The sequence below is a fragment of the Zerene cesonia genome, chromosome 9 (assembly GCF_012273895.1).
Source record: "Zerene cesonia ecotype Mississippi chromosome 9, Zerene_cesonia_1.1, whole genome shotgun sequence".
In the NCBI taxonomy this organism is placed as follows: domain Eukaryota; kingdom Metazoa; phylum Arthropoda; class Insecta; order Lepidoptera; family Pieridae; genus Zerene; species Zerene cesonia.
In genome coordinates this window covers 1276582-1303898 of record NC_052110.1, presented here as the reverse complement: position 1 = coordinate 1303898, position 27317 = coordinate 1276582, and the positions used below count along the sequence as shown (strand labels likewise).

The 27317-nt window shown below is 32.7% G+C and overlaps 3 protein-coding genes across 5 annotated transcripts; 1 reads left to right on the top strand and 2 right to left on the bottom strand.

Moving 5' to 3' along the window:
* Window positions 1-711: 711 nt before the first annotated feature.
* Window positions 712-3034, bottom strand: LOC119829139. The gene is made up of 4 exons (XM_038351540.1): window positions 2885-3034; window positions 2302-2418; window positions 1540-1632; window positions 712-930 (listed from the first exon to the last, which is right to left on the bottom strand). The coding sequence occupies exons 1-4, from the start codon at window positions 3032-3034 to the stop codon at window positions 712-714; spliced, it is 579 nt and encodes a 192-aa protein (XP_038207468.1).
* Window positions 3035-3687: 653 nt separating this feature from the next.
* Window positions 3688-6547, top strand: LOC119829060 (dynein regulatory complex subunit 4). The gene is made up of 7 exons (XM_038351429.1): window positions 3688-3721; window positions 4076-4768; window positions 4939-5126; window positions 5357-5475; window positions 5783-5894; window positions 6156-6298; window positions 6463-6547. The coding sequence occupies exons 2-7, from the start codon at window positions 4108-4110 to the stop codon at window positions 6545-6547; spliced, it is 1308 nt and encodes a 435-aa protein (XP_038207357.1). The 5' UTR covers window positions 3688-3721; window positions 4076-4107.
* Window positions 6548-7291: 744 nt separating this feature from the next.
* On the bottom strand, window positions 7292-26006 carry LOC119829092 (protein tipE). Of its 3 annotated transcripts, none has more exons than XM_038351475.1 (4): window positions 25925-26006; window positions 12820-13876; window positions 12498-12545; window positions 7292-11282 (listed from the first exon to the last, which is right to left on the bottom strand). In XM_038351475.1, the coding sequence occupies exons 2-3, from the start codon at window positions 13785-13787 to the stop codon at window positions 12518-12520; spliced, it is 996 nt and encodes a 331-aa protein (XP_038207403.1). In that variant the 5' UTR covers window positions 13788-13876; window positions 25925-26006; the 3' UTR covers window positions 7292-11282; window positions 12498-12517. The 3 variants fall into 3 exon arrangements, with proteins under 3 accessions (XP_038207403.1, XP_038207402.1, XP_038207404.1); XM_038351474.1 differs by having other exon boundaries at window positions 25843-26002; XM_038351476.1 differs by lacking the exon at window positions 12498-12545 and having other exon boundaries at window positions 25843-26002.
* Between the last annotated feature and the right edge of the window lie 1311 nt (window positions 26007-27317).

Sequence of the window (27317 nt, the reverse complement as noted above, 5' to 3'; positions counted from 1 at the left end):
GGGTATTTGCGAATTGACACTAAAAGTGTGCGGACGCTTTGTGGGATTACCAGTGCTTATGAATAGATGACGTGCATTTATGACGTATATACCCTGCGCATTATTAATTATAACACTACTGCACTTTTTGCTTTTAGTTGGCACGTGGTATTATTGCCATTTAAATGCTTTTAGGTTCAATGTTTATCCAAGTGACCACAACATCTCTTATTTTCTTCATTTGAATGCACGTGGAATATCTTTGACCTTTCTTACCCTTTATATTTTCTTTAACAAATACCGTGATAACCACCTTCAACCAACAACCACTAAATTAGGGCATGAGATCATCTGAATGAGGTTATGAGCTCCTCTAGAATAATTAATTTGGTACAGCACGATGTCTGTGCCAAATTAATTAAGCAGTCAATACTCAGTATTCAATCGTTCATTTAACTTTTTTTTTTGTATAGCGGGCAACTGAGCTGGTGGTTGACCTAGATGTAAGCGATCACCACCTCCCATGAACATTCGAAAAGCTAGTGCCTCTGCGAATGCGCTATCCGCTTTTAAGGGATAAGTAAAAACGAAAGGATTTATGACGAATGGACTGGGAAGGATGATAAAAAGAAACGAGCCTCCTATTTGTTGTAAAAAGACGAAAGAAAAGAAAAGAGAAAGAAAACCGTCACCACAGCATCTAAACATTTAATTCAAATCAAAGACAATCCATCAATCATCTTCCTCCACAACGTCCCAAAGGTAGCGATTCTTGAACTCCGTGATACATTTTTCCATTGAGTCGTCGAACCTCTCGTCGCTGATTGGTTCAGGGATAGCCTCGTAGTCTTCATCGAGCAGTGACGTCACGGAGAGGAGGGTTGAATCTGTGATGTTTATTGTGTCACCAGCGTCACCTCTCTCTGGTCTACTTCTGGTAGTTCCAAGCGTCTGAAATAATTTTTGCCCTTTCAGTAAATGCTACCGTTTTAAAAGAACAAATTCTAGAATCTATGAAATTTATCTGTGTAATTTCGCGTTGCAACATTGTAGAAATAGCCACAGGGATATATATTTTAACAACCTATTGGTATTTTTTTTTATTGGTTTTATAAAACTAAAAATTAAATTTAACAAAGGCCGCGTTCCATCGATACAATATTGCAGTCATTGAAATAATGTTTCGTATTGGTTGTGATGGTTCTTAATCATCTCAATAGATGGCGTGGGGTGCCCCTTAGGCACATGAAACCGAAAGAGTAGAAGAAATTCGATTACTGTGGCAGGATCACGGGTGGCCGAGAGGCTAGGCGTTGCTACGGTTAGGCAAGAAACGCAGGTTCGAATCCTGCCTCGTGATCAAATTTTTTCTATTCTTTCAAAATTTCTCGTTTATAAAGCATTTCAATGCTATAAAACTAAAAATTAAACCTATTGGTATATTTTAAAGAAAAGACCTTTCTACTCGTTTAAAGGTTCCTTATGGGCGTTAATTGCATGCAATCATTACTCTGCAACTTTCGAATGAATAACTAAAAATCCTTCCAGATTTAAACTTACATCTATTATCGCCATGTGTAATATAGGCACTTCCAGTTTGTACGGTTTTATCTCTTGCGGCTCCTCATCTAGGTAAGAATATTCAGTCTTTACCTGCCAAGTTAGCTACAAAATTAATCAAGTTTTAGATACAACTATTTTACAAACATCACCTTAATAATTAGTTTCTCATATATGTAATATTTAATAATTAATTATTATATTTATTTATATAATTCGTGAGGAAACCGGCATGTCCCATAATTAAAAGTTCGACGGCATGTGACATCTGCCAACCCACACTTGGCCAGCGTGGTGGATTATGGCCTGAACCCTCATAGGAGGCCTGTGTCCCAGCAGTGGGAACATATATGGGCTGATGATGATGATGATGATGATGATATGTAGTATGTCACTGAGGGTAAATTACCAAACTATATTTATCTTCGTTATATATATTAAGTGTTAAACGTTAATTCCCTTTTCTTGTCCCATAATTAAGTCATTTGTAATCACTTTGCTTTTGTCATAATAATAGCCCACAATATGTTCAGCCGCGTGATTAAAGGAAATTCTTAATTAAAATTCACATAGAAATCAAATGTCCAATAGCGGTAAATAGTAGCTTATGTCACTCTCTAGCTTCCTCCCTCCAATTACAAAAGTCGTATCATAAAATCGCTCTGTTGTGACGTGAAAGACAAACCTAACAAACAATCAATGGAACAAGTACACTTTATCATTTAAATTATTAGTAAGGATTATATTCTATCACATGCTTACCCTTCGCAATCGCCATTTTTCTAAAAACTCGTTGGTTTGCTGCAAGGCATCCCGACTGTCCTGTAGGAGTTCATCCAATCTATCTTTGGAACGAATTTGTTTATACTTGTTTAAAAACTGAAAATTAAGACTACATATTGAGAGAATAATTGAGGTTTATATTTACGAATACAATTATTTAAAGTGGTCCAATAGATGTCTGTTTTGTCAAAAGCATAAATCTTGGCTTAAAAGCCAGATAATTTTACAAGATCTATAACTAAATTATATATTAAAGAATAAATATCGAGAAAATTTACAAGACTGGTACAATTATTAATCATCTAACATATCCATGACCGCCTGATCCTGACCCCCTCCTTGGTACAGCGGTTAACGCGTGAGCGTAGTACCGAGGGGTGCTGGGTTCAATTCCCGGTGGAGACGCACAAAAAAAAAATGTCTCGGTCTGGCAGGACACAGAAGGCTGATCACCTAATTGTCCCTCAAGAAAATCGATCAGTGAAACAGATGTACATCATCTTCCCCATACCCCACTAGGGGACACGGGACTTCACTACTAACATATCCATAGCACACTTACAGCTATAGTCAAGCCCAAGAAAACGATTTCGGTGATAAGAAACGGTACACTTATAACGTTCTCATAACCCGTTATATCCGCTAATTTCCCCTCCTCCCGAACGGACTTCTTCACAAAACAAACGATTTTGCACAACAGCTTTTGAAACATATCCACAAACCCGTTACCCAGTAAGTAATCAATGAGGAACAAACTCACGAAACTAAAACTGTACAAAGCAATGCTGACAATCTCGGGAAGCATTTTAGAAGGTATCGGATAACGGGGATCGTTTTACTACTAATTTACATGTTAAAATTGTTTGTTACAATTGCACGAGAGATTTCATTGTCAACAGTATTTGATATGACGTAAAAACTGCAGTTCAGCAATTATGAACATTTTGATCATAAAAAAGTATGGAAGTAGATTTTTATTATGAATAATGTTTGAATGAATGTACTTTGTTAACGATGTCCCTTCGCATTTCATATGTTTTGTATGAAATTAACAAAAAGCACATAAAATAATAAATCCTATTTTTATAATAGCAACCAAATACTGAAAGCTGTTGCCATAGAAACGAATTTTGATTACGCTGTTGACAGAGACAACCATTTGTATGAGTATTTGGCCATAACTAGCTTTTTGTATTTGTGTACAGTTTTGTATAATTTCAAAAATGGTAACATAACTGTATAAAATATTATTGTAACTTATATCATATTGTATAATTAATAATTGTTATATTGTTAAAATTTACACTACGCTAATGAGTATGGTAAATCCTTATCTTATTTTGATTTCTTGTGTTTTAGCCACCAAAGGGAGGAAAAGGCGGAGCAAAGAAAGCCCCAGGTACAGTAATAAAAATAAATATAGTGAAGTCCCGTGTCCCCTAGTGGGGTATGGGGCAGATGATGTATATCTGTTTCACTGATCGATTTTCTTTACGGACAAGTAGGTGATCAGCCTTCTGTGTCCTGCCAGACCAAGACTTTTTTTTTTTGTGCGTCCCCACCGGGAATTGAACCCAGGACCCCTCGCTATTACGCCAACGCGTTAACCACTGTACCAAGAAGGCGGTCAAAAATAAATATAAAATGACAAAAAATGTAAAATTGTTAAAAATATATGCCTCATATATGAATAAAAAAATTAAACGTAACTAATACTACTACTAACGTCAGAGATATTGATTTTTGTTATCAGCAATCGTAATCGATGGAGTGGACACATCCGAGATGACACGGGAAAAACTCGAGCAATTCACGCTCAGGGTAAAAGAAGAATTGGACAAAGAAAGAGAGGAAAGAAACTACTTCCAATTAGAAAGAGATAAAATAAGAACATTCTGGGAAATAACAAGACAACAATTGGAAGAAGCGAAGGCGGAACTAAGGAACAAGGAAAGAGCTACCGAAGAGGCTCAAGAAGAGAATGAAGCGCTATTGGAAACAGAGAAGCAGAAAATAAAACATTTGAAGTACGAACAGCAAGCTGCCTCAGCTGCTTTACGCGCTGAAAATTTAGTTGCTTTGAAAGCAGCGAAAGAAGAACATACAGAACAAGAATTGGAGCTTCTCAATGACAAACGTACATTACGCCAAGAAATGAGAGAGAAAATTCTAGCAGCGCAAGACGAGTTGCGACGCGCGAAATTAATTCACGCTGAAGAACTGTCAAACACGAGATCCGTGTTTGAAGAGCGAGCACGACAAATCGAGGATAAAGCAGAGAAGAAACTGCAGGAGACAAAAGTGGAATTAACCGTTAAACACAGAACGGAGATAGCCGAGGTTGAGGAGAGGAAGAATAAACAATTATCTGAGCTGATTGCACACCACGAGAGAGCGTTTTCGGATTTGAAGAACTATTACAATGATATTACTCTAAATAATTTAGGTAAGTCTATAGTATACAGTAAAATAGATCTATAATACTAGATCTGAAATTTGCCTCATATAGAGTAATCACTTTATGATACTACAATAAGTGGAAACTGGTTATTATGGCATATTTTGCGTTTATATTTTCATTATTTCATAATTTTTTTACCTCATTCCTTTTTTCAGGCTTAATCAGTAGTCTAAAACAACAGATGGAGGACATGCAAAAGGTAAAAGAGAGGGCAGAGAAAATTGCAAGAGATGCTGTGGCTGAGACCAAGAGTCTTAGAGAACCGTTGGAGGCTGCGATAATTGATAACAAGGAGTTGAAACGGCAGATGTCTAACTATGATCGGGACAAAGCGGCGCTGGCAGTAAGTTAATGGAAAATCATTGAGAAGATAATCATTTCAATTAAATCGACAATCCTAAAAAAAGGAAGATTCTCCGATTGTAGTGTGTATTTTTGGATATTCCTGTCTAATGGCTGGATCGCTTTTGATGAACTATGAGTTCAGATATTTGGGAATTGAAATAAAATATTATTAATTTAACTTAAATAACGTCACTATTAATTTCTCATTTTTTCTTTTTCTATTTTCAGGCTAAAACAAAACAACTTGCATCTTTAGAAAAACAGTTCGAAGTACTTAAATGGGAATATGAGGTGTTACAAGTTCGCTTCGAAAGAATTCTCGCTGAGAGAGATGAATTGAAAGCAAGGTTGTATAATTTTTTGTTTGCAAATCTTTGTATTCATTATGAATAATTAGAAGACATTCATAATTATTGAAATAAGCCTCTTATGATATTACGACAATGTCAAAAGTAAGCTATGTTTTCCTCTTACTTTTTAATAAATATTTATTATTATTGTGATGCAGACAGATTATTAGGTTTAGATTTCATCCTTAACCTTTAAATAATACAATGTATGGTTTAGTAATAATTATTACTACACAAAACATTGTATTATTTAAAGGTTCAGGATGAAATCAAAATCATTTTAATCCAATGTGATTCTTTGTAGATTTTCTAGAGCAGTTCTTGAAGTTCAACAGCGAGCGTCTTTAAAAACTGCACTTTTGGAGGCGAAATTGAAAAATATGGAGGGAAGGGATCTTGGGCCAAGGGAAATGCATGTAAGATTTATTTATTTTATAGTTACACGAAAAATTTACTTAATTTTCAAACATTTTACCTTAATACCAAAACATGCTTTAAGGTAGTGAATAATAAATTATTTCAATTCACGGTTTAGTAGAACAATAGTCTAAATTAAGTACATAGGCATATTCTAATAAAATACAATAAATTGAATCTTTTTATGTTTTATTTAATACCTACATAATATATTATATTAACTTGTTCTATCCTGTATACCGATTATTTATCGGTTGTAGGAGCTGTTAAAATTGAAAGACACTCAAGTAGAAGATCTGCGCTATGAAGCGGCAAGACTCCGAAAAGCTCACGATGACCTATTGGCTACGTACGAAGCAAAATTGGCCAAACTTGGTGTGCCAGCCGAAGAACTAGGATTTAAGTAAGTATAGCGCCATCTAGTAAACACAGTACAAACTACGACAGTGTGCGAAATTATTGTTGATGATTTGTAGTTTGGTTTTAAAACGTTAAAAAAATATATTATAGTGCCTCATTTTTGCGATAGGGATTATACGTTTTGACATGGTTTGATTTTTTTTTCAGACCATTGAAAGCGGTTGCCGTTGCGGGACTCTCGCCTGTCATTGGTCAAGGTCCAGCTGGTTTAGTTACAAAAGATCAAATATAAATTACATACTTTCTATTCGTTCATTATTTAAAAATAAAAATTATTTAATAGAAAACTAAAAATTTATTTTATAAAATGTTTGTTTGTATAAGCGCCATCTATGATTTTATTTTGTAACCCATACAGCTGTGCAATTTGCAAATGACTTCGAGCTAAATGTTTTTCTTCTAATAAAAAGATGGCGCTATAACCAAATATGTTAAAGCACAAGCTATTTTACAATTTTTTTTCCTGTAATAATTATTCCTTAGATTCATAACTAATTACTTTTTAAACTCTGACTGTCTCACTGTCGAAGGGTAAGCAGAAATAAAAAAAGAAACACAACTTTTTCAATAATTTAACGACTTTCTGAAACTATCGGTTTTTAAGTGCTTACAATAAAGGTTATTAATTTATATGTAGTTTTCAAACAAAAATTAAGTTATAATTAAAGCAATAAACACAGCCTACAATGTGACTGTTATTTTTAAACGAAATATATCATGGTCAATAAACCTTCACTATACTCGATATTTTCAGTCTTCAAATTGTCAATCCATCAAAAGTTTCTACAGTTATTTATACTTGACCTTTCAAACCAATTATATTTCAACCATTATCAAAGTCAAAATTAGACACGTAAAGGTCGTTGGAATAAATGAAACATCATTGAAGCCAATAAATATTATATTTACTACTAGATTCCATCATTTATATATTTATGTACAAAACGATCATAAGGCAACAGTTCAAAATTAATGAAAAATGCATTTACGATGAATTTTTAAAATTTATTATCGAGAAAAAATGCGCCAATCAATAAGTTTTCGTGTGTGCTTCATTCTTTACTTTAATAATAAAAAATTATAAGCGTTGGATAACCATATTTTAACTAAAACATATTTAAATTTACATTTGTATTAAAAGACCATACCCAAAACTTAAATATACAGTATATCTTTCTGAAAACAAAACGTATGGAAGAATTCGATAAGCACACATGAAAATTTATTATATTTATATTTCTAATCTACTTGCACTTATAACTAAATTGCTTAAATTATATCTAAACTTTCAACAAATTTACAATCAGTGGTGTTAGCTAATAAGCTTACATTTAAATTTGTAAAAATGACGTGCTTATAAATAGGAATATTAATTCATTAAAATTAAATCAATACGATAAATTATTGTTTTATAACAACCAAATTACGGAACCAGCGTATTTCATTATATTTAAATAAATTAATTTAATAGACACATCATTTACTTACATTTTATTTTCTGACAACACTTTCATATATATGTATGCATATAATTGATATTACATTAAATAAAAGATAAAAAGCAATTTTATTAGCAAATTGGGCAATATTTTATTTTATAATAGAAAATCGTGCTGATTGAAATTTTCACATTTTCAAAGGAAAACCAATTTAATTAACCTACAGTTGTTTGCTTTTAACTCCAGAACGTTATTAGAAGCGAAGTAATTGAATATTATAACATTTCGCTCCTCAAATGTTTTCAAACCAAACTCATCGCATTATTATTTAAATTGTGCCCCGTATTTACTTCAAAAATCGTCACAAACATTTGCAACATAATGTTATGTGTTCAGTTACTTTAAATTCAAAATTAAAGCCTTTATTTTTAAATTACTTCTTTCAATATTTAGACAAATACAAGCCACCTTGACTGCAACCGTTTTACAGCATTCCATATAAATTCTTGATCGAAACATCAATGCCTTGAAATTGCAGACTGGACCGTGTTCATCCATAGATTAGTTTGACAAATTAGCAATACAATTTGTTTCTTATCTTAGTGCTGTACGGTTGATTTTTGAGTGTGGACTGCAATTAAACTAGCCGACTTGTCTTACCCACCTTTTGTGAGGTAGGTATCCAATATTAGAGTGTCCACGTGCACAGGGAATTGCTCAATAATTGTATATAATAAGGAAAATATTTACAACAAAGTTTGGAAGCATATAAATTAATATAAAAGCGGTATTTTCTTATATTTAATTCTGGACAGGATTTTGTTAGAAAGCGTTCGGTGAGACCACATTCTGGCAGTGATTTGTGGTTTATGACAATAATGTATTAATAATTTATTTGAGTGCCAACTATTATTATATTTGGGACAGCTAAAGAGACGTGTTAATTGCCTGTTTATTATGGTTTTTTATATTAAAATTGAACGTCTTTATTACGGTATGTAGCGTAAGAAACAGTTCATTAATTGTTATTATTTACTATTTTATTTTTTGCATTTTTATTTTAACTTACAGATCCGCAAACCTACGATCTGTCATTGATAACCATTGCGCCGTTGTTAACTCAAAAATAATCATAATAAACAAACAATTAAACGGCGATTTCAAATTCCACAAAAAAAAAGCATTTAGTATCTGCATTATTTAGTCTACGTCTAATTACAACTTAAGTGCATTGTGGAAAGGGCTTATTTATTAAGTTTTCGCATTCGTATCATTATATTGTTTAGATTGGTTAATGCTATACATTACATAATTTTAACTATTGTTATTTCATCACAATAAGCGTTATCACATCGAAGCAAGTATTCACAAACTTACAGATTATGAACGAAGGAACGTGTAAATAAATCATATAGATTCAATATCTAAACGTAATAAAATACGATAATTTAAAAAGTTTTAACATTTTCTTAGAGTATTTAGCGTAGTTCGGAAAAGCGTTACCTAAAATTAATTTGACATTAATTCACAACATGATATTTTGCGATTGCTTTTCGATTGTCGCCTTAATGAAAATTTATAGGTAAATGAAAATATTATAACAACATCACCAAGTAATTAGGTATATACTTAATTACAATTAATAAAGTTAAAGAAGCGTACGATATATAATTATGTTTTAGTAATTTTTTTATCTTTTACATGCTAAATGTGCGCGTGGGTATTTTGCGATATTCTAAAAATATTCTAAGCGTCCTTATTACAATCTTAATTATTGAATTATTAATAAGTTATCTATAAATTTCAACATTTGTTTCCTAATAAACATGTATATCCAAATTATATGCCTATATTTCGTGGTGAAAAATAAATATTTATCAACGATTTAGTTTTAAATACATAAAGGTAAACTATAGATTTTTCTTCGTAAAGTATGGATTTTTTATTTTTTACATTATTGTATAAGTATGAATTGTGTAGGTATGAAACTTTACTTTATAAGCCTTCTTACTTTTAATCCAAAAAGAGAAACAATTATGATTTCCATATGTCAATAGTGAGAATAACAATAAAAGCATTATAATAACAACATTATAGTATTATTAAATTACATAAATATAAAAGGAAAACAGATATAAAACAATATGCATTATAAATTTAACTCGTGTAACAATTTCAAGCGTATTCTAAAACATTTATCATTTAAAGATTCATTACATATTAGTTTAATTTTATTCAGAATAACGCAGTCATTTTCTTGTCCACAATATATATATTTTAATATTAACAGAAATAACAATTTTACACAAGATGAAGTGGCTTTCCTAGCGGCCTCTAGAAGTGTCTATTTCCTTATTAATGAAAACAGTGATCAGAGTAGGTATCAATAGTCAAAAGTAAGGATAAACTTCTCTTAATAATAATAAACTTTACGATAAGAATTCACAACGCAACGAAGGTTTCACATGGAATGATTTTATCGTTAAATGTAGCAGTGTGTAGCTTCGCAGCTCCTGTAAATGACTGAAGAAATTCGAAAGCCTTAAAGCCACCTAAAAAAACCAATTAAAATTTTCAAAACGGTTTATTTTTGAGCACAATTAGACGGAGTATTACGTTCTATAGCAGTTATGATTGGAAAAGCACGTTCGATCGATACACGCCATATGCCATATAACATCTTTTGTTTTTTGTTGGATAGTCGGTACGGATCACTATGGACAATAAATATCGTTGAATTTTTAAAAAGTTTAGGCTCGGGACGGAAGAATCAATACTTGCTACTGGCAGGGACGACCTCGTGAATTGTTTGCTTTAGAATTACGAATGGTAAATGGTATAAAATATAATTTTAAAAATAATTAAATAGCGCAACACTTTAAGGCAACATTAAATTAATAATATACAATATTTAATTGGTTTGATGCTAAATTATCTTATCCTATCTACAATAAAGTAATGACCAAACAAAATAATGACCGTTTAAGCAGTGTTTAAATCGTTCGACAATACAAACTCTTACTGTAAACATTGTTCGTATATTTTATTTACACTAACCTCGGTTTAAGGTATTAACCAGCGTTTGCTATAATATTTCATTGTTTTAGCACGCGTGCATTTGACACATTCAGCATACGAGCATAGACACACTTGAAAAAATTCCTAATTAAACAGTTACCTCCGTGACAACAATTAATCACAATTGCAAAGACTAAAAACGAAATACGATGCTCTATTGATCTTCGATATCTAACAATCTACAAGCGATTTCACCGTTAACAGAACTGGCTAAACTAAAGACAACGCAATATCTTTTAGTATCAACTTCGTCCGTCACAATTGCAATGAAAAGACGAATTTAATTCGTTTACTGTTGTCACGGATCAAAAAAAGTTCACAACACATCATGGAACCACTTCACTCGAAGCGAAAAGCACGCGGCAGGCAAGATTCAATTACACCAAGTCCACTATATTGTTCAATTCATGATGCACTTTATATCCAAAGCCTCTTCAGGACCCGTGTCATCTGCAAGGAAAATTCTGTATTAGTTTTATGAGAATGTGTGAGTTGAGTCTTCAGTAAGTACTATCAAGATTTCCTTGTCTCTTGTGATCTCTGAACAAAATTGCTGCTGTTTTTGAAACATATTTTTATCTTTAAGTTTTTTGACGTGACAACGTCTTAAATTAGGTTACGATGAGTCACCGAACTATGATCGGTCCGCCGCGCGCGCAGCACTAGAGAATTCTCTAGCAATATATATGCGCCTAATTAGGCGCATTGAATCGGCGCGTGCTTGTGTCTCTGTCTCTGTCTTTTTAGTAAACAAAATATATTTTCTATAGTTAAAATTTGTGCAATTCTTATTTTCATTCAATTCCTTGTTCCTATTGTGCAATTTAATAATATTCATATCAATAAATATTCTACCGAGAAAAAGACGTTGTCACGTAAAATCTTCGCCCGTAAAACCGACTTTACAGGCAACCATTTTTTTTTTATTATAAGCGTAATGAAAGCTAAGCGTATTTTAAATGTATACTTGTGTTACCACTTAATATTCATATTGTCTTCACTATTGGCACTTTAAATATTATTAAAATATAAATACACAATACACATGCACAAAAACATAAAATAAATTACGTTACTGTCAAAAGATTAAAATTACATTTTAGTATTCCTAACGTAACTATACCTGGGTTTTGATAAGTACTGTCGTTTTATAAAAAAGTTGGCATGCAGTCACGAGAAATAAATAAAAAATAAAACATGCATTTTAAATGATATATGAATCAAATTGTATATTGTAGAATAAAAAGGTGGATATATCTTAGCAAAAACTATACAATTGTTGATACGGCTGCAAATAAAAATAATAAACTTATTATTTAAATACATATTAAAAAAATAGCAGGCAGACCATCCAAGTAACGTGAAATACTCGGTTTTCTAAGTTGTTTTGTTATTTAATGTAATTACTCTAATTAAACATGCACTATGCATAAATTTGCATCGCTAACCAATTCGAAAGCTTCTCTGAAATTTATCTATCAACGAACGTACTTGCTGTAATTAAAAAGGTGAATAGTGATACAAATTATAAACGCAATTTTGTTATGCATTTCAATCTTTTCGTGAATCTTGCAAATTGCGAATGTGCTCGAAATCATAAAGCGAAAGATGTATGAATGCAAATTATTGGAAGCTCTCTTTTCAGTTTGAATTCATTCACCGTACCTTTTGTAACTCTAGTTTCATTAGGCGTTCACGAAAGACGATTTGGTCCTGTCGAAGAAATTTATTTACAATTTATGTTACGATTTTTCATTTGGGATTCATCTGATTTGATTAATTTTCTCTGAGAATTATCCTTTCAAATAAGGAAGTCCTTCAATATATGTACTATACTACATTCATGCATAACTACTTTGTTAACATTTGTTCCATATTATTAATTAATGTTTTAACACAAATCTAAATGTTGATAAAAAAGTCTACTTTCTACAACTATTTCCACCATCATACAAACAATTTTTATTTTAATCTTTCTATTACTTACCCAGACAATGACGCAGAGTTGGAAATTGGAGGGCTATTTGATTCGAAGCCTTCTTTTGGTTTATCGTTAGCTAACTGCAATTTTAATTGATGGCCAAAGCAAGCTAAATCTTCCCTAAATGTATCGGAGCCAGGAGTTGTTGGTTTGCCGTCGTCTCCTGTTGCCATAGCCTCTGCATCACTCTGCAGGGGAGCTTGTTCCGATTCCTCCTCAGTATTGTAAATTTTAAAGTAGGCAATCGTTAGGTATATCACCGAAATAAAAAAGGATGGAATTGGTATGGCCATGGCGTAAACTAAATTGAGCGTATTCTGCCACATGTCCAATTCCGTGATCACTAATCCAGGGTCAACGCGACTGTAATAACAAGTGTAATTGGTGCCCAGTGGTCTATATTTGCCATAGAATATAGTACAATTTAAAATAGGTGGATAACCGCATCCCTTAACATTCGGGAATAATCTAGCACCAGTGAAATACCATTCTGAGTCGTTGCCTTGCAATCCAGTAGGTATAACTTCAGGCAATTCCAGATCTTCCATTTCTGGATCGATTTTATCCAATGGTGATTCGTAGTTTTCGTAATCGTAATCTTTCCTCAAAGATCGTTCAGCTCTAATGAGTGCTTCGTAATCAGTAGCAGATATATTTGGAGGATAGCCCAGTTTATAGTTGACTCGTATCTGAGTGCATTCGAAGAGGTCTTTGGTGCAGCCTTCTCTGCAGGACGCCCAGGAGCAGTTGCTCGCGCCGACCAAATGTTTCACTTCAGCTGTGACACATAACGCGCCGACTGGATCGAACTGCATGAATATGGTGGTGAAGGCTGGTTCTATCACGAATGGTACTAAGAAGAGGAAGGCGAAGAGGCTGAATATCGCGAGGAGGACGAACGTAGCTGTCGTGTAGAATAGAAGTTTCTCGAGGAATGTGGGAGGTATCGGCAGTTTTTCTTCTTCGTCGGCCATGTTGGCGTGAGCTCGCTAGAAGCGATCATATCGCTTGTTTCAGCTCGGCTGTATCATTTCAAGCTCTATCAGTCTTTAATGAGTTAACACTTTAAAACGAGTTGTTAACTTTTATTAAAAGCGTCGTATTTGCATAAGATGTTTTAAAAAGGCCAGGTTGTTATATGACAATATAATATCTGTTCGATTGTTTATACTCGTAATTGATCATTGTCGATTACATCACCATTTGCTACAATATAATACGCTTGTTATTTTTTAACAATTCATATTTATATAAATTTTCATATTTGAATAATGGATCACGAAAATTTAAATAAACATCTACGTTATTCTTTCATTAATTCATTATTTATTACATTGTTCGATGAATACTTCGATTCTTTGGTAAAATTATCACGACAAGCGTGAGCTCACAATTATACAACTCTTAAAAATCGTACTTTTCATTCATGTAACTTTTAATTTTTAAGTACAATTAATTCCTCTCAATAAATTTCAATGAAACTACGCAAATATAATGTTTATGTAATCAATCTTTTTCATAAGTTTATAAATAGATTATCATAAAATATCTTAAAAGATATACTTTAAAAATGTAACGTGTTTTTATAAATAAAAAAATACATGATCAATAAATTACTAGCAATAAGTAAAACTAAAAGGTTTTCATTGTAACAACAATTCTTTAATATTATAAGACATACTTTCGTGCTTATTGTAACAAAAAATTATGTCAATAAAACTCTCAAATAAACACACATCTAGTAGACCCCGATCTTCTAACTAGTGACGAATTCAAGACAATACCAGTTTCTTACCCATATTTGTAACTATACTAATGCTTTCAATAGAAGAAGCATTCTCTGATAAATTATACATCTATAGATTAAAAACAAAATATCTCAAAGTGGGTACAAATAGGACTTTGAAATGACAAAACGTCGATATCAGGAAAGGATTAACATTATATATTGCATCATTAATCACAATAGTGAACCATATGTCCAAAGAAATGTTTAGTAGGTATGAGTACAAGCCGACGCCTGTCTGTCTGAAAGTTGAATGTAGGTATCGATTCGAAAGCCAGCCCGCCAGATATTTGTAGCTAGAATATTTGGTTAAAAGTGTTCCATTTTGACGGATTACGTAATGAGATCATAGAGGAGGAATGAACGAAGAGCAAATTTTTTAAATTATGATTTTTCTATTTTGGTTTTCAGTAAATATATAGGACTAGCTGTGCCCCGCGGTTTCACCCGCGTAAGTCTGTATCCCGTAGGGATATCGTGATAAAAAGAAGCCCTTATGTTATTCCAGTTGTCCAGCTATCTATGTACCAAATTCCATTGCAATCGGTTCAGTAGTTTTTGCGTCAAAGAGCATAAAACACACACATTCTTACAAACTTTCTCATTTATAATATTAGTAGGACGAGTTAGCATTGGCTGTAAGTGAGTATTGGTAACTGTAATATGCAATGCAAGATTGATGCTACGTAAATTTTAGAGTTTTTTTGACCATTAATTCTTTAATTATATGCACAATTTATACTGTTACGTAAAACGCTTATAGGTAAATGTGTTTGTTAATTTTTTATATTCAATTAATATTTTAGCCAATCTAAAATATGAGAAATATAAATAAAATTGAGATATCATAAATATCGAAATGCTGGTTTAACTCTAAGAAACCGTAGTGAAGACTTGGTGTACTTTCTCTGGATTTAAGTGATTATTTTTACACGCTTTTTATTAGCTTCACCTGTATGTTTGTATGTTTGTTTGTTTGTTTATTTGTATGTTTGTTTGTTTGTAACCGACTTCTTTGGGCGCGATTTTGACCCACTTTAAACGGCCAGATTTCGTTCAAACTTTGTAGATTTATTGAGGACCGATGACAATACACTAATTTGATAAAATTATTCCATTTTTCAATTTGCAAAATATGATTTTTGTTAAAGCGTGTTTTTTAGTTTTTTTAAACTATTATTTATTATTTACTTCACAGGTACTAAGTCCTTAAATTATGTGGTTGCTAAGTGTGTAATATTTCATATATAAAAAAGATATATGTGACTATAATTTCAGCATTAGATATAAACCGGAAGATAACACGAAAAAATTGGTGATTTGTGTCAGCTTGACAGTTCTTCAGGGGCCTAATTACGTAATGACAAAGAGAAAATAGATGGTCATAGCGCGGCACCGGCAGGCCAAACGCGTGGGCGTAAATTGATCGTATCGGTAAAATTAGGAATATTTAACGATTAGTTTTTTTTTATATACGAGTAATAGAGGGCAACTGAGCTAGTGGTTCAATCGGTGGTAAGCGATCACCACCGCCCATGCACATTCGCAGAGGCTCAGATTTCTGAGCAACCTTCTGTGTCCCGCCAGACCGAGACCTTTTTTTTGTGTGTCCCCACCGGGAATTGAACCCAGGACCCCTCGGTTCTACGCTCACGCGTTAACCACTGTCCCAAGGAGGCGGTCATATCGAATCATACTAAACTTTTAATAGTCTAGCCTTATCATACCTCTTTATGTATCTTCATGTCGATTTTAAAGAGTTTTATTTCAAACAGCCCATACGTTTTTAATTTGGGACTAACCAAAGCTGTGTTTTTATGCAGTCGCTTTTAAATTACTCATTAAATGTTACGTTCTTTATGCTACACTTTTTATGATGAGAATATTAAAATATTTTTCTTGCATTTGACACAAGGCGGTATATTTTATGCACATGAATGTTTTCGTTGTGTTTCGATGTTTATTATAAACGGATACCAAGTCAAGTTTTTGAAACCAACTGACCATAATCGCTAGTAATACAAGCGCCCCAGCTTCACCCGTGGTACGTTATTCTCTTCACATGAACCTTCGTTCTTAAAAAAACGTAAAAGAAATTATCCAAAATGCTCGAGCCGTTCTCGAGTTTTCCGGCGAACCGCACATCTTGCGATTCATTTTTATTTATAGATAAGTATAAACAAAGGAGAATACGGTCAATTAAATAGTTGCCTCACCTTACTGAACCATAGTTATCTGTACTAAACTACATTTAACTACCTTTTTTTATCATTCCATTTACACAAAGGGCAGTACTTATCGTTAATTAGGATCGATTTTGTCTAGGATTGAATCATGAAACTGTGAACAAAATAATGACAATGAATGAAAAACCAGCTAGAATCACTAGTAAAATCTAACGAAATATTTCAATATAAAGAAACATAAAATGAGGTGGTATCACGAGTCAGAACATTTGCCATTTCTTTGTATCTTTAAGCTAATGTACTTCATACTTTAACAACTTAGCAATTTAATACTTCAAAGTTTCAAGACAGCGCGTAATCTGATGAAGATTTTAACACCTGGAGAGAATTGAAAGGTAAAAAGTCGTTTATGGTAAGTCCTAATGACCATAACTATATGCTTACGCCTGAACCTAAATACCGTGCATGTACCAAGCGTGAACCCGGGCATTCTAAGTCCCTGTAATCTGTTTACTATAAGCTACTTATGAAGAGAAGGTAATAGAGAAGAAAAATACTACAAGACGGAAAGGTGTTTGTTTTAGTAGACATATCCTTTTGTGAAATGATTTGTTACCTTATGTCAGTTGCGATATATAATTTATAGTTACAATTAATTGGCTATAGTTTTAACAGCAATATTCACGTTAACGTATTAGTTAAAAGTAAATTAACTGAAGAAAATAAAAATAATAAAATCTATATTAATTCAGCAAAAATTAAGGCGAGATAATTGATTTTTGGTAAATTTGTAGGTTTTCAAAAGTAACCATAAATGAAATATCTTGTTAATTATCTATTGTTACAAGAAATGCAACAACGAAATAGACCTTCAAGGTTCAGAAATACAAAGGATCTATCGGAACATCGTAAAAAAAACTTTATGTTTGATCTAATATACCTAACAAAATAAGTAGATAAGTTTTGTGAGACATCGATCAAAAAAAATTATCTGCTTTAAAGAAAGCCTTACTCTTCATGAAAATTAATTATTCTGCTCTTGTATGATAACAGCGTCAATGCTTATGATTTTTTGAGGTTTTGATTCATCATCTAACAGGTTCATTGATCTCATGCAAGTTCTAGAATGTTCCTTCACAAATCCTACAAAGTAAACTAAATAACCAAACAATATTCAATCTATTGAATCATCTAACAACATTATTTACCACACATAAACTCGATGCTACATTATACAGAATTACGTAGCATGGCGTGGTACAGCTATTCTTGTAGAAGCAATCAGGTCGGAAGCAAAGTGGAATGACGTGCTCCATAAATAAGATATCTTGCACATTTCATTATAGAACAGAACTTTTATAATATTGATTTTTGTTTGAAATATAGTCTTTGAATATTTATTAAACGATTTTACACGTACACACGTATAGTAAAAGGATTATGAGTATAATCTTTAAACAGATAAAGTCGTCGTATTTACAAGGATTTTATATTATTTACAGATACATTTATTGACATGTTTTCGTAGTTTAGTAGTTTCTGAAATTTTTATTAGGTATATAAATAAGGAACAAATGATAATTAATTACTTAGTATGTATTTATTATTGCTAAATAGAGTTTAATCACATGGTAGTGATTAGTCACAAATGAAAATGTAGGTTTTATCTTTATTGATCAAAAGCAATCTGGGGGGTGATGGTTTTCTGCTATTTATGATGATATTAGCGTTCCCGCAGTACCATCCTAAAATACAAAAATGCACGGGCATCAATTCAATTGCTATTTGACTATATCGATAAATTTTGAAAAAAAATTACAAGGGTACCTGTAAAATACTAACTTAAAGATCAAGGTCTTAAAGATCTTCACCTTTGGCCAAATTGTGTGTCCTGAAAATAATTAATTTCAACATGAATCGATGGATTATTACTTATTCGAGCATACGTACATGCCAGGTACATATTGTTAGCCGTAGTCTATAAAATGGTTCGTTGCAGAATCTCCAACAGCTGATATGGAGACCATTTCTTTTTTTTTGTATTTTATATTTTTATAGTTAAATTTTTTTACTGTATCTTTGTTTGCCAGACGAAGGTATGTTTTATCTATGTAATGAACAATACTCACAAAGCAGAACCGAAGTTTAATAGAGTTAGAGGCCGCATTTAGAGCCAAGCCCGACCTTGGCTAGTGGAAATGGTTAGGCCTATGTATAACCCTCATCCGCAGTGGGGCAAGGAGGTCAAGTGAATACAGGTGCGTGTTTATGAAATTGAGTACTCGCTTCGGCTTAAATTTGCAAAACTTTATAATTGTATGTGAAATGCACGTAGCGCATTGTACGTGCTTTCATTTTTAAATTTTGCATTAATTTGTAATTGTAGCAGTTTCGAAATTAACATAGGTTTTGTTATAATATACCCCTTTATGTAAAGTATGTTAAAAAGTTGCCTATATGCTCACATTCTCATTATAACTATAGTTCTTGTGACGTATTTTGAAATGTGATATATATTTAAAATGGTTTTGATACACCTTTAGCCTTTCATATTTAACATATTATTATTCATTTAAAATTTATAAAATAGTCTATAGAAAGATTTTAAAGAATGATTAATTATAGACCATAGTTAACAGTCAAATGGAATGAGAATAAAAATATATTCAGTTTCAATATAATTAGTAGGAAATGTGTATGTGTATGTGTATATTCTATTTAGGATTAGGCTTTATCATATGCAATTATAGATGAAAGAAAAACGAATTAAGCATATTGACAATTTTTTTTAAATATCACAGTCGGCAATGGAGCTGGTGGGACGCCTGATGGTAAGCGCAACCACCGCCCATGAACATTTAGAGAGGCATAAGGTCCATTGCAGACCTCTACAAATGGCTTGCCGCCTTTTTGGGAAGGGATTAAAAAAGTATTGGCGAGAGGAATAAAGGAAAGGACTGGGAAGGGTAAGGGAAAGGATATGGCTAATTAATTAGTGGTTCACACGCTAATTAATAACCCTAATTATTCATCCATAACAATATAGGAAAAAAACACACAACACGGGTTACGAATCATTTTAAGCACCATGCCACAAGTTATGTCAGCAAATGATCATGTAAACGATTTATACAAAATTACGATTAGATTACACGTCTCAACGGACACATAACAAAACCGATTGAAAAATTGATTCGCTCATCGAAAGCTAAAGCTGTTTACAATGGTCATATGCTGAATTAGAACATGATTTATAATCTATACTAAATATTTGACTGTTGTATGGCTGACCTAAGTATGGATATCTATTACTCAATTACACCAATACTACTGATCGCGTTTAGATTAAACTTTACAGTAAGTTAGCTTACAGAATAATTCACAAGCTACATAATATCTCAGAAAAACCACAACAATCAATTTGCTCCCACAGGCAATTTTGCTGCAAGCGAAGCCACAGGGAGTTGCTAGTTTATTTACTTGGCAGTTAATATGAAAATATTGGTACTTGGATGGCATTAGAAGAGATGAGATGACAAATTATCGTATACAAACATATCTGGAATGTAAACAAATATATCTTTAGCGCGTTCAAAATATTTATTATTTATTTTTGATTTTACGCTATACATAAAATTATATTGAATGTTTTTATATTGAATTCATATTTCTGCATAAAAAAAAGAGATGTATAAATTTATAAATCTACTTTTTTGGATTATCTACGCTTAAGAGAAAGATATTCTAGAATAAAAATGATTGTCCTGCACATCCTTTTCCCTATTACTAATTAGAAGGTTTAATCTTCTCCTTGAGTAAGTGATAATAACTCTCTCCTTGTTTTCTCATGTCATCGTCGGCAATGGAGCTGGTGAGTCGCCTGATGGTAAGCGCTACCACCGCCCATGAACATTTGGAGAGGCGTAAGGTCGATTGCAGACCTTACGCCTCTACAAATAGATTGACTTCAAGTTGGAAAGGGCTTAAGAAAGGATTATTTATGCAACTGGGCTTAAAATGGAGACTAAAAATGCTAAAACCTTTAAATAATTATCAGTAAGTAACATCTGTATTTTTTAAACTGTTTTCATTTAAAGCTCTGGTTGCTATAAGCTGCTTGGAAGAGCGATAAGCCGCTTACAAATGCAGTTTTTATATTGAATATAATATAATATCTGGTGATTATGTGGTGAGATATATTTGAAGCTAATAACGCGTTAATAACGTTATCTTGATATGTATTATTGTAACATAGAAATAGTAATATAATAGTCTAGTTATGCGATAGTTTTAAAGTATAAACAAAATTTTGAAAAGGGTTGATTGTAGGTATGGATTTTGATGTCCTCCTTTTAAATTAATTTTTTGCTATCTCGTATCCTTTTTGATTAAGAGGAATCCGCAAATTGCCTATTAAGTTTACTTGCTTACTAATTTTGGATTTTACGAAATAGATTCATAATGTATAAATTACTGGAAATTTCCTCGTACGTTGTCTCGGAAAGGCCATTTTCCAATATGGCGGCGGTTGAAGACGCGAGGTGGAAAATTGGAAATTCTAATAGAGTACCTTAAAATCTAAAAAACTCACCTATTTTCAAAACTTATGTTTTAAATCGAATAACTGTACTATAATTTTGTAAATAAAAAACGTCTTGACATGCGGAAGCATGTTTCGTTCACTCCGTGCACTTGGTTTGTTCAATGATTTAATAATAATTCATGGAATGTAATGAACATTGTTTCTCTATCTTTCTGTTTGTTTACTTTTGTTATTTTTAGACATTTTAACATCAATGAAAAATGTATAAAGTAACCCTTTTGTATTTTTTAATATGTACGGTGTATCCAAGCTGGGCAAAAATAATGTTGTTGCACCTAACTCTTTATAAATAACGTGACGAATAGATTCGATCGAAATTCGATCACTGAGCCTCATGAAAAGCAATTTAAAATTGCATTTTCAAGAATGAACAGATGGAACAGACCTTTATTCTTTTACAAATTAAAAACATTTTAACGGATTTTAAACGCGATTTATTCATTATTTTATTAACCCGACGTTTCGAACACTTTACAGCGAGCGTGATCACGGGTACACTAAGATGTTACATTCATCTTAACTTCCTTTTTTAAAAACAGTATTTTTCATCATTTAAAATACACTGACTTGCCAAGCAACTCTGAAGCAACATCATCACTTCATATAAGTAAGTTTATAGACAAATCGGCTTACAAGTTGAATCTTGAGGTAACACTCTGCTTTCGGAATCCATTAAAAAGGCTTCCCTCTTCATGTAAATTGTATCTATAAACTTTATATGTCTTCTCAAACGCTTTACGCAACACTGACGTCATACTTTGATTGTGCCGACACAATGGACTTAATTTAATTAATCATTGCACGTATATTGGCGTTTGCAAAATCTAAGCTCCAGTGGCAAAGAAAACTAATCTATACTATTTAGACATTAAAGACTTTTAAACGGATTTTAAACGCGATTTATTCATTATATTATTAACCCGACGTTTCGAACACTTTACAGCGAGCGTGGTCACGGGCAGACATAATACATAATACTCGTCAAATCAAGCACAAGAAAATACTAATCTGTACTAGTTCTTCTTTATATCGTAAATATTAAAACCAGTCAAATGAACCTGATCAATGTAAAAATACTCTCTTTGCACTATATGGAATCTACGATTTTTTAACCGGTAGGTCTATTACCTACAGTATGTTTGTAGGCAGTGGGACTCCGACATAACCCACGGCCTTTTCCCCGAGGGCCGCGGGTATGCATGAGTATTCTTCACTATAAAAATGACCCTAATGTTTTAATACAATGGACTAATCATTATTAAGGTATATGATTAAGGGTCTATTATTGTTATCATATTTGACTAGTAAATTAATGGATTAAAAATTGCAACTACATATTAAACTATACATATTATAAAATGTTGAGATTGATTATAATTATAGAAAAGGTTGCTATCTATCTTTAAGTTGGTTGCCTGGTAGAGATCACTTATAAGCTATAAGGCTGCCTTATGTGCACATCTTCCTATTTTTTAAAGTGTAAGTTTTGTTTTTGTATTTTGTTGGCAACACAATAAAGTGTTTAAATGAATAAATAATAATATTATACGTTCGAAAGTAACTCTTTCTGTCAGCTTAGCTCTTTTACCACCCTTAACCACTGAACCGATTTCGATGAAATGGATTTAAGACCCGCGAAAGGACATAGCATAGTGTAATCCCGGAAATCCCACGGGAACAGGAATAACTCGGTATGTGAATATTTTTCTTTCAACGCGGACGAATCCGCTTCGAAAACCTAGTTATTTAGTAACACTAGCTAATTATTTTTATGCTATAATAAATTGTACAATAAAAGTTATTTTTGGCATATTGATTTTGGTTTTTGGCATATGCTTATCTTGTCTTCAATGTGATTTGATACTTGTAGTCGTTTGCATAGAGTTCATATTCATTTCATGCACAAAATATCTACAGGATCATGGGATGGGACATGGAGGAGAAGGAGTTATTTTGATTATACTCTGTTGTCTTGTGTGTTGTGTTAATTTATACAAGTTTGTGGATTAAAGCGAGCTCAAATATCATTTTATCATCATCATCATCATCATCATCAGCCCATACATGTTCGCACTGCTGGGTCAGAGGCCACCTATGAGCGTTCGGCTATAATCTACCACGCTGGCCAAGTGCAGGTTAGCAGTTTTAAATCTTGGACATGCCGATTATCTGACTATATTTTTGAGCAGTGGAGAAAATAAAGAAAATAAGAGAAAATAAAATGCTTGCACTCGCCTCACGAATTCCCGAATTATCGATTTTAAGTCCGAGGACCTTACCATTAAACCACGACTGCTGAAAAATGTTATTTAAATAGCTATAAAAGACTATTTGCAAGATATATACTCGTATAGCCTCAATATTACAATATAAACACATTAATTACTAGGAATTCGGGGTCGAACCCCTGACCTTTGTAGTCGTAGATATATGTATCTGCCACTAAAGCAGTTAATGTTTTATTGACTATAGAAACAAAATTGTATTCAACACTTTTATTCCATCGATTGAGCTTACTTATTTTAAATATGTACTAAATCTAATTACCTAATACCACATAATACCTAACTAATATTGTGACACGCAACGATAGAATAATGATTTGCAGGTTAAGCAAAGTGAAGTACGGTCAGTGTGTTGATGGGTGGCCGCTTATTGGTGTTTCAATATAAACGGGCGTTGTAGAATTTGGCCACCGCTGTTTAATAGTGAAAAGCTGTTTAAGTGGTGGTTCAGGGGTTGAAGCCTCTCACTCTGTATGAAACATGCAGGAGTTCGAGACAAAACAATCAGGCTACCTTTACTTAATATTTCACCATAGCTCCAATTGGCGAAGGATGGATAATGAAGGAAGGGGAACACATAATAAGGAATGAGAAGGTTTGACAAGGTGGCAAGTGACTTCTTTCCACATGCACTTGACCAGAGTGGTAGAATATGACTAATTCAACCCCGCATCAGAGTTGCGTGAAAAACAGGGCCTGATGATGTAAGTACCAAAGAACATGGGCTGATGATGCGAGTCACATCAAACGAATTTGGCCTTTTGTTTAAAGTCGGGAAATCTTGAATAGATACCCACGGTCCCGTGGGAAGAGGCCATGGTTATTTTTGTTGGTTGGAATCTTCCGCGACCCCCTCGGCGAAGTTAGAAGAATTCTAATCACTTCAAAATAATGCGGGTTGATGATGCAAGTACCAAAGCACAAGGACTGATGATGCAAGTCACATCAAGCGCATTTGGTTTGATTGTCCAAGTCACATTAAATGCATATGGCCTGATGATGCATGCCACGTCACAAACACATGGGCTGACGTTGCAATCTGAGATTATATCATTATTATTTATGAATGAACGAATGAATTATTATCTATATATTAAGAGAATCATTATTATTTATATATGTATTAATGTAGAGATTTTTGAAGAATATTGTTTCTAATAAGTGTCGCAAACTTATTGAAGGCATTAGTGTTAATGAAAGTACCTATAACCTTGTTTGGTACTTTTTGTATGTTTAATGAGCGAGATGTATCAAAATATATTTATATATGCAACAAATTGTCATTAAATTTTATATAACTACAAGATGAACCGGCAAACATTGTTCTGCCTTACTCTTATCATTTAGAGGTTTGAAAAATATATGTTGGCCGATTCTCAGACCTACCCGATATGCACACAAAATTTCAAGAGAATCTGTCTAGCCGTTTCGGAGGAGTATGATGACAAGGGAATTTTATATATATATAGAGATATAGATTATTGTTATTAGAAATTTATTGTTTGTGTTTTTGTTTATAAGTTATTTATTAGCTGGTTATTATTGTAATTGGATGATTATGTGATCTGTATTATGTAATATTGATATAAGAATATAATGTTCATAAATTTTCGTGGATGTTCCTCAAATACGTTCATAGAACCGTCTCCAACAAAGCATGCTGTTATAGAATTTATCATCTTGAACTGTCACATCCTTATAAAGATGTTAAATTGCTAACAACACCTAATTTAACAAATCGTGTTGTATGTAGCTCTCTGAAAATAGGTATTCGTCCACACAATTAAATTTGGACGTAAATTATATAGTGGGTAAAGCTGAGTTTAAATAAATTGTCCGTTATAATAATCCTTATATCTCTTATGTAAAGTTAAAATGTTGTACTATTTCCAAATTATTAAAATAAGTAATAAGCCGGGTTAATGAATGATTCACTATGCAGTACATCCAAGGAGTCATTTGAACCTCGCAAAGATATACCAAGGATAAATAAACGAACAGACATGACAGACCGTAGCGGACCTTTCACGTAATTTGACATATTGCAGACGTGATTATACAAACGTTGACTTTCATACATTAGAATGTATTTTTTGTATTTTCTTATACAAATATATGTCCAATACAAATATATGTAGGGTCAAATTTGATAGCCTTTATAAAACATACACGGTCAATTACGCACTTTACTAAAAACACTGAGATTAAAAACTGCTTTGTATAAACTATACACTAATCGTGAACACTAAACCATTGTCCTTTGTGGAAAATAAAAATCTATATTGTTCTAGTTTTGACGTCTACGTCCACGCAGACGTCGACACGGATCCGCGATTCGGTTACAACTGGGCGCAGGCTTTATCGTAACCGTATTGGCACTTGAAAGCTACGTACACTTTTAAGCTGTTAAAAAATAACAAAGAATAAAGTTTACATAATATTCAAAATTCGAATTTTTATTTTTCGAAAATTCAAATACGGATTTCGAGATTTCAATCATCCGATTGATTAGACGTTGTATTTTCGAAAATTAAAAATGGAACGCAGAAAATTTTTAAATAAAGAACGTAGCATTAAAATCGAATTATATTTTATTGCTTTTTCAAATTTAAAAATGGATTTCTCCATTTAAAAACATTGGTTTATTTGAGTGCGCGCGTCGGTACGGCGAATCGATAAAGCCGTGTCGTGTGCTCGACTGTATGGCGGCAGACAGTCTTTCTTGCTTTACATATCTAACACTTAGTGTGTTTTGGATTAGTTTCCCTCGCATATTTAAAGGGAAATGTACGACAAATGTCATGACGTTTATCTTCTTTGATTAAACGATTATGGGCCTTAGCTTCAACTCGACATGCAGGAGACACTTTTATATTGCTTCGCGTAATTTAGCATAATTCGATTTTTAGCACTAAGTTGTTAAGCTGCTATTGGGGCTTGAAATCGAAACTTCCGGCTAACACATTTGGCCTGGCGCCAGGTGAATTGAAAAACCTTCCATAGAGTTTAACGTTCCAAATGTTTTTGCCAGATTTTTTAGAAATTTTGCCAAATGTGTATCAAACATTATGAAAGTTATCGAAGCAATTAGACGTTCGCGAAACTTATAACCTTCAGCAAAAATAAATTAAAATGTTAAAAGTCATAAATTATAATAAGGTTATTAAAACGATTGTGTTTTTTTTAATAAATCAATAGATGGCGCTAAAGCCTATTAATAATAGTGACCTAATCCGCGTGTTTATATGAAATTTGGTACAAATATAGTTTGAGAGCCGAGTAGGGACAAAGATAGTTCTTATTACGGAAATCCTGTACTAAACTATGCTTGTAAACCATCTTCATAAAAAGGATTTTCTCAATTTGACTGTATTTTTTTGGTTTGTAAGTACCTCAGAACTTACGTTTGGATGTATCGTATTTGATGATTCTTGTTTGTTTAAAAGCTGATATCTTCCTTGTGGTTCTTGCAGTGGGAGCAGGACGAGCTTGTGATGATGATCATGTTGACCAAATAGGAAAACGTTTTATCTAATACATCAATTAACTAAAACAAGCCATGCAGTACACAAGCAAGAACGTATTACTATCATTATCGTTATCATCAGTTCATACTTATTGCCAAATATCATCAAAATCCGTTC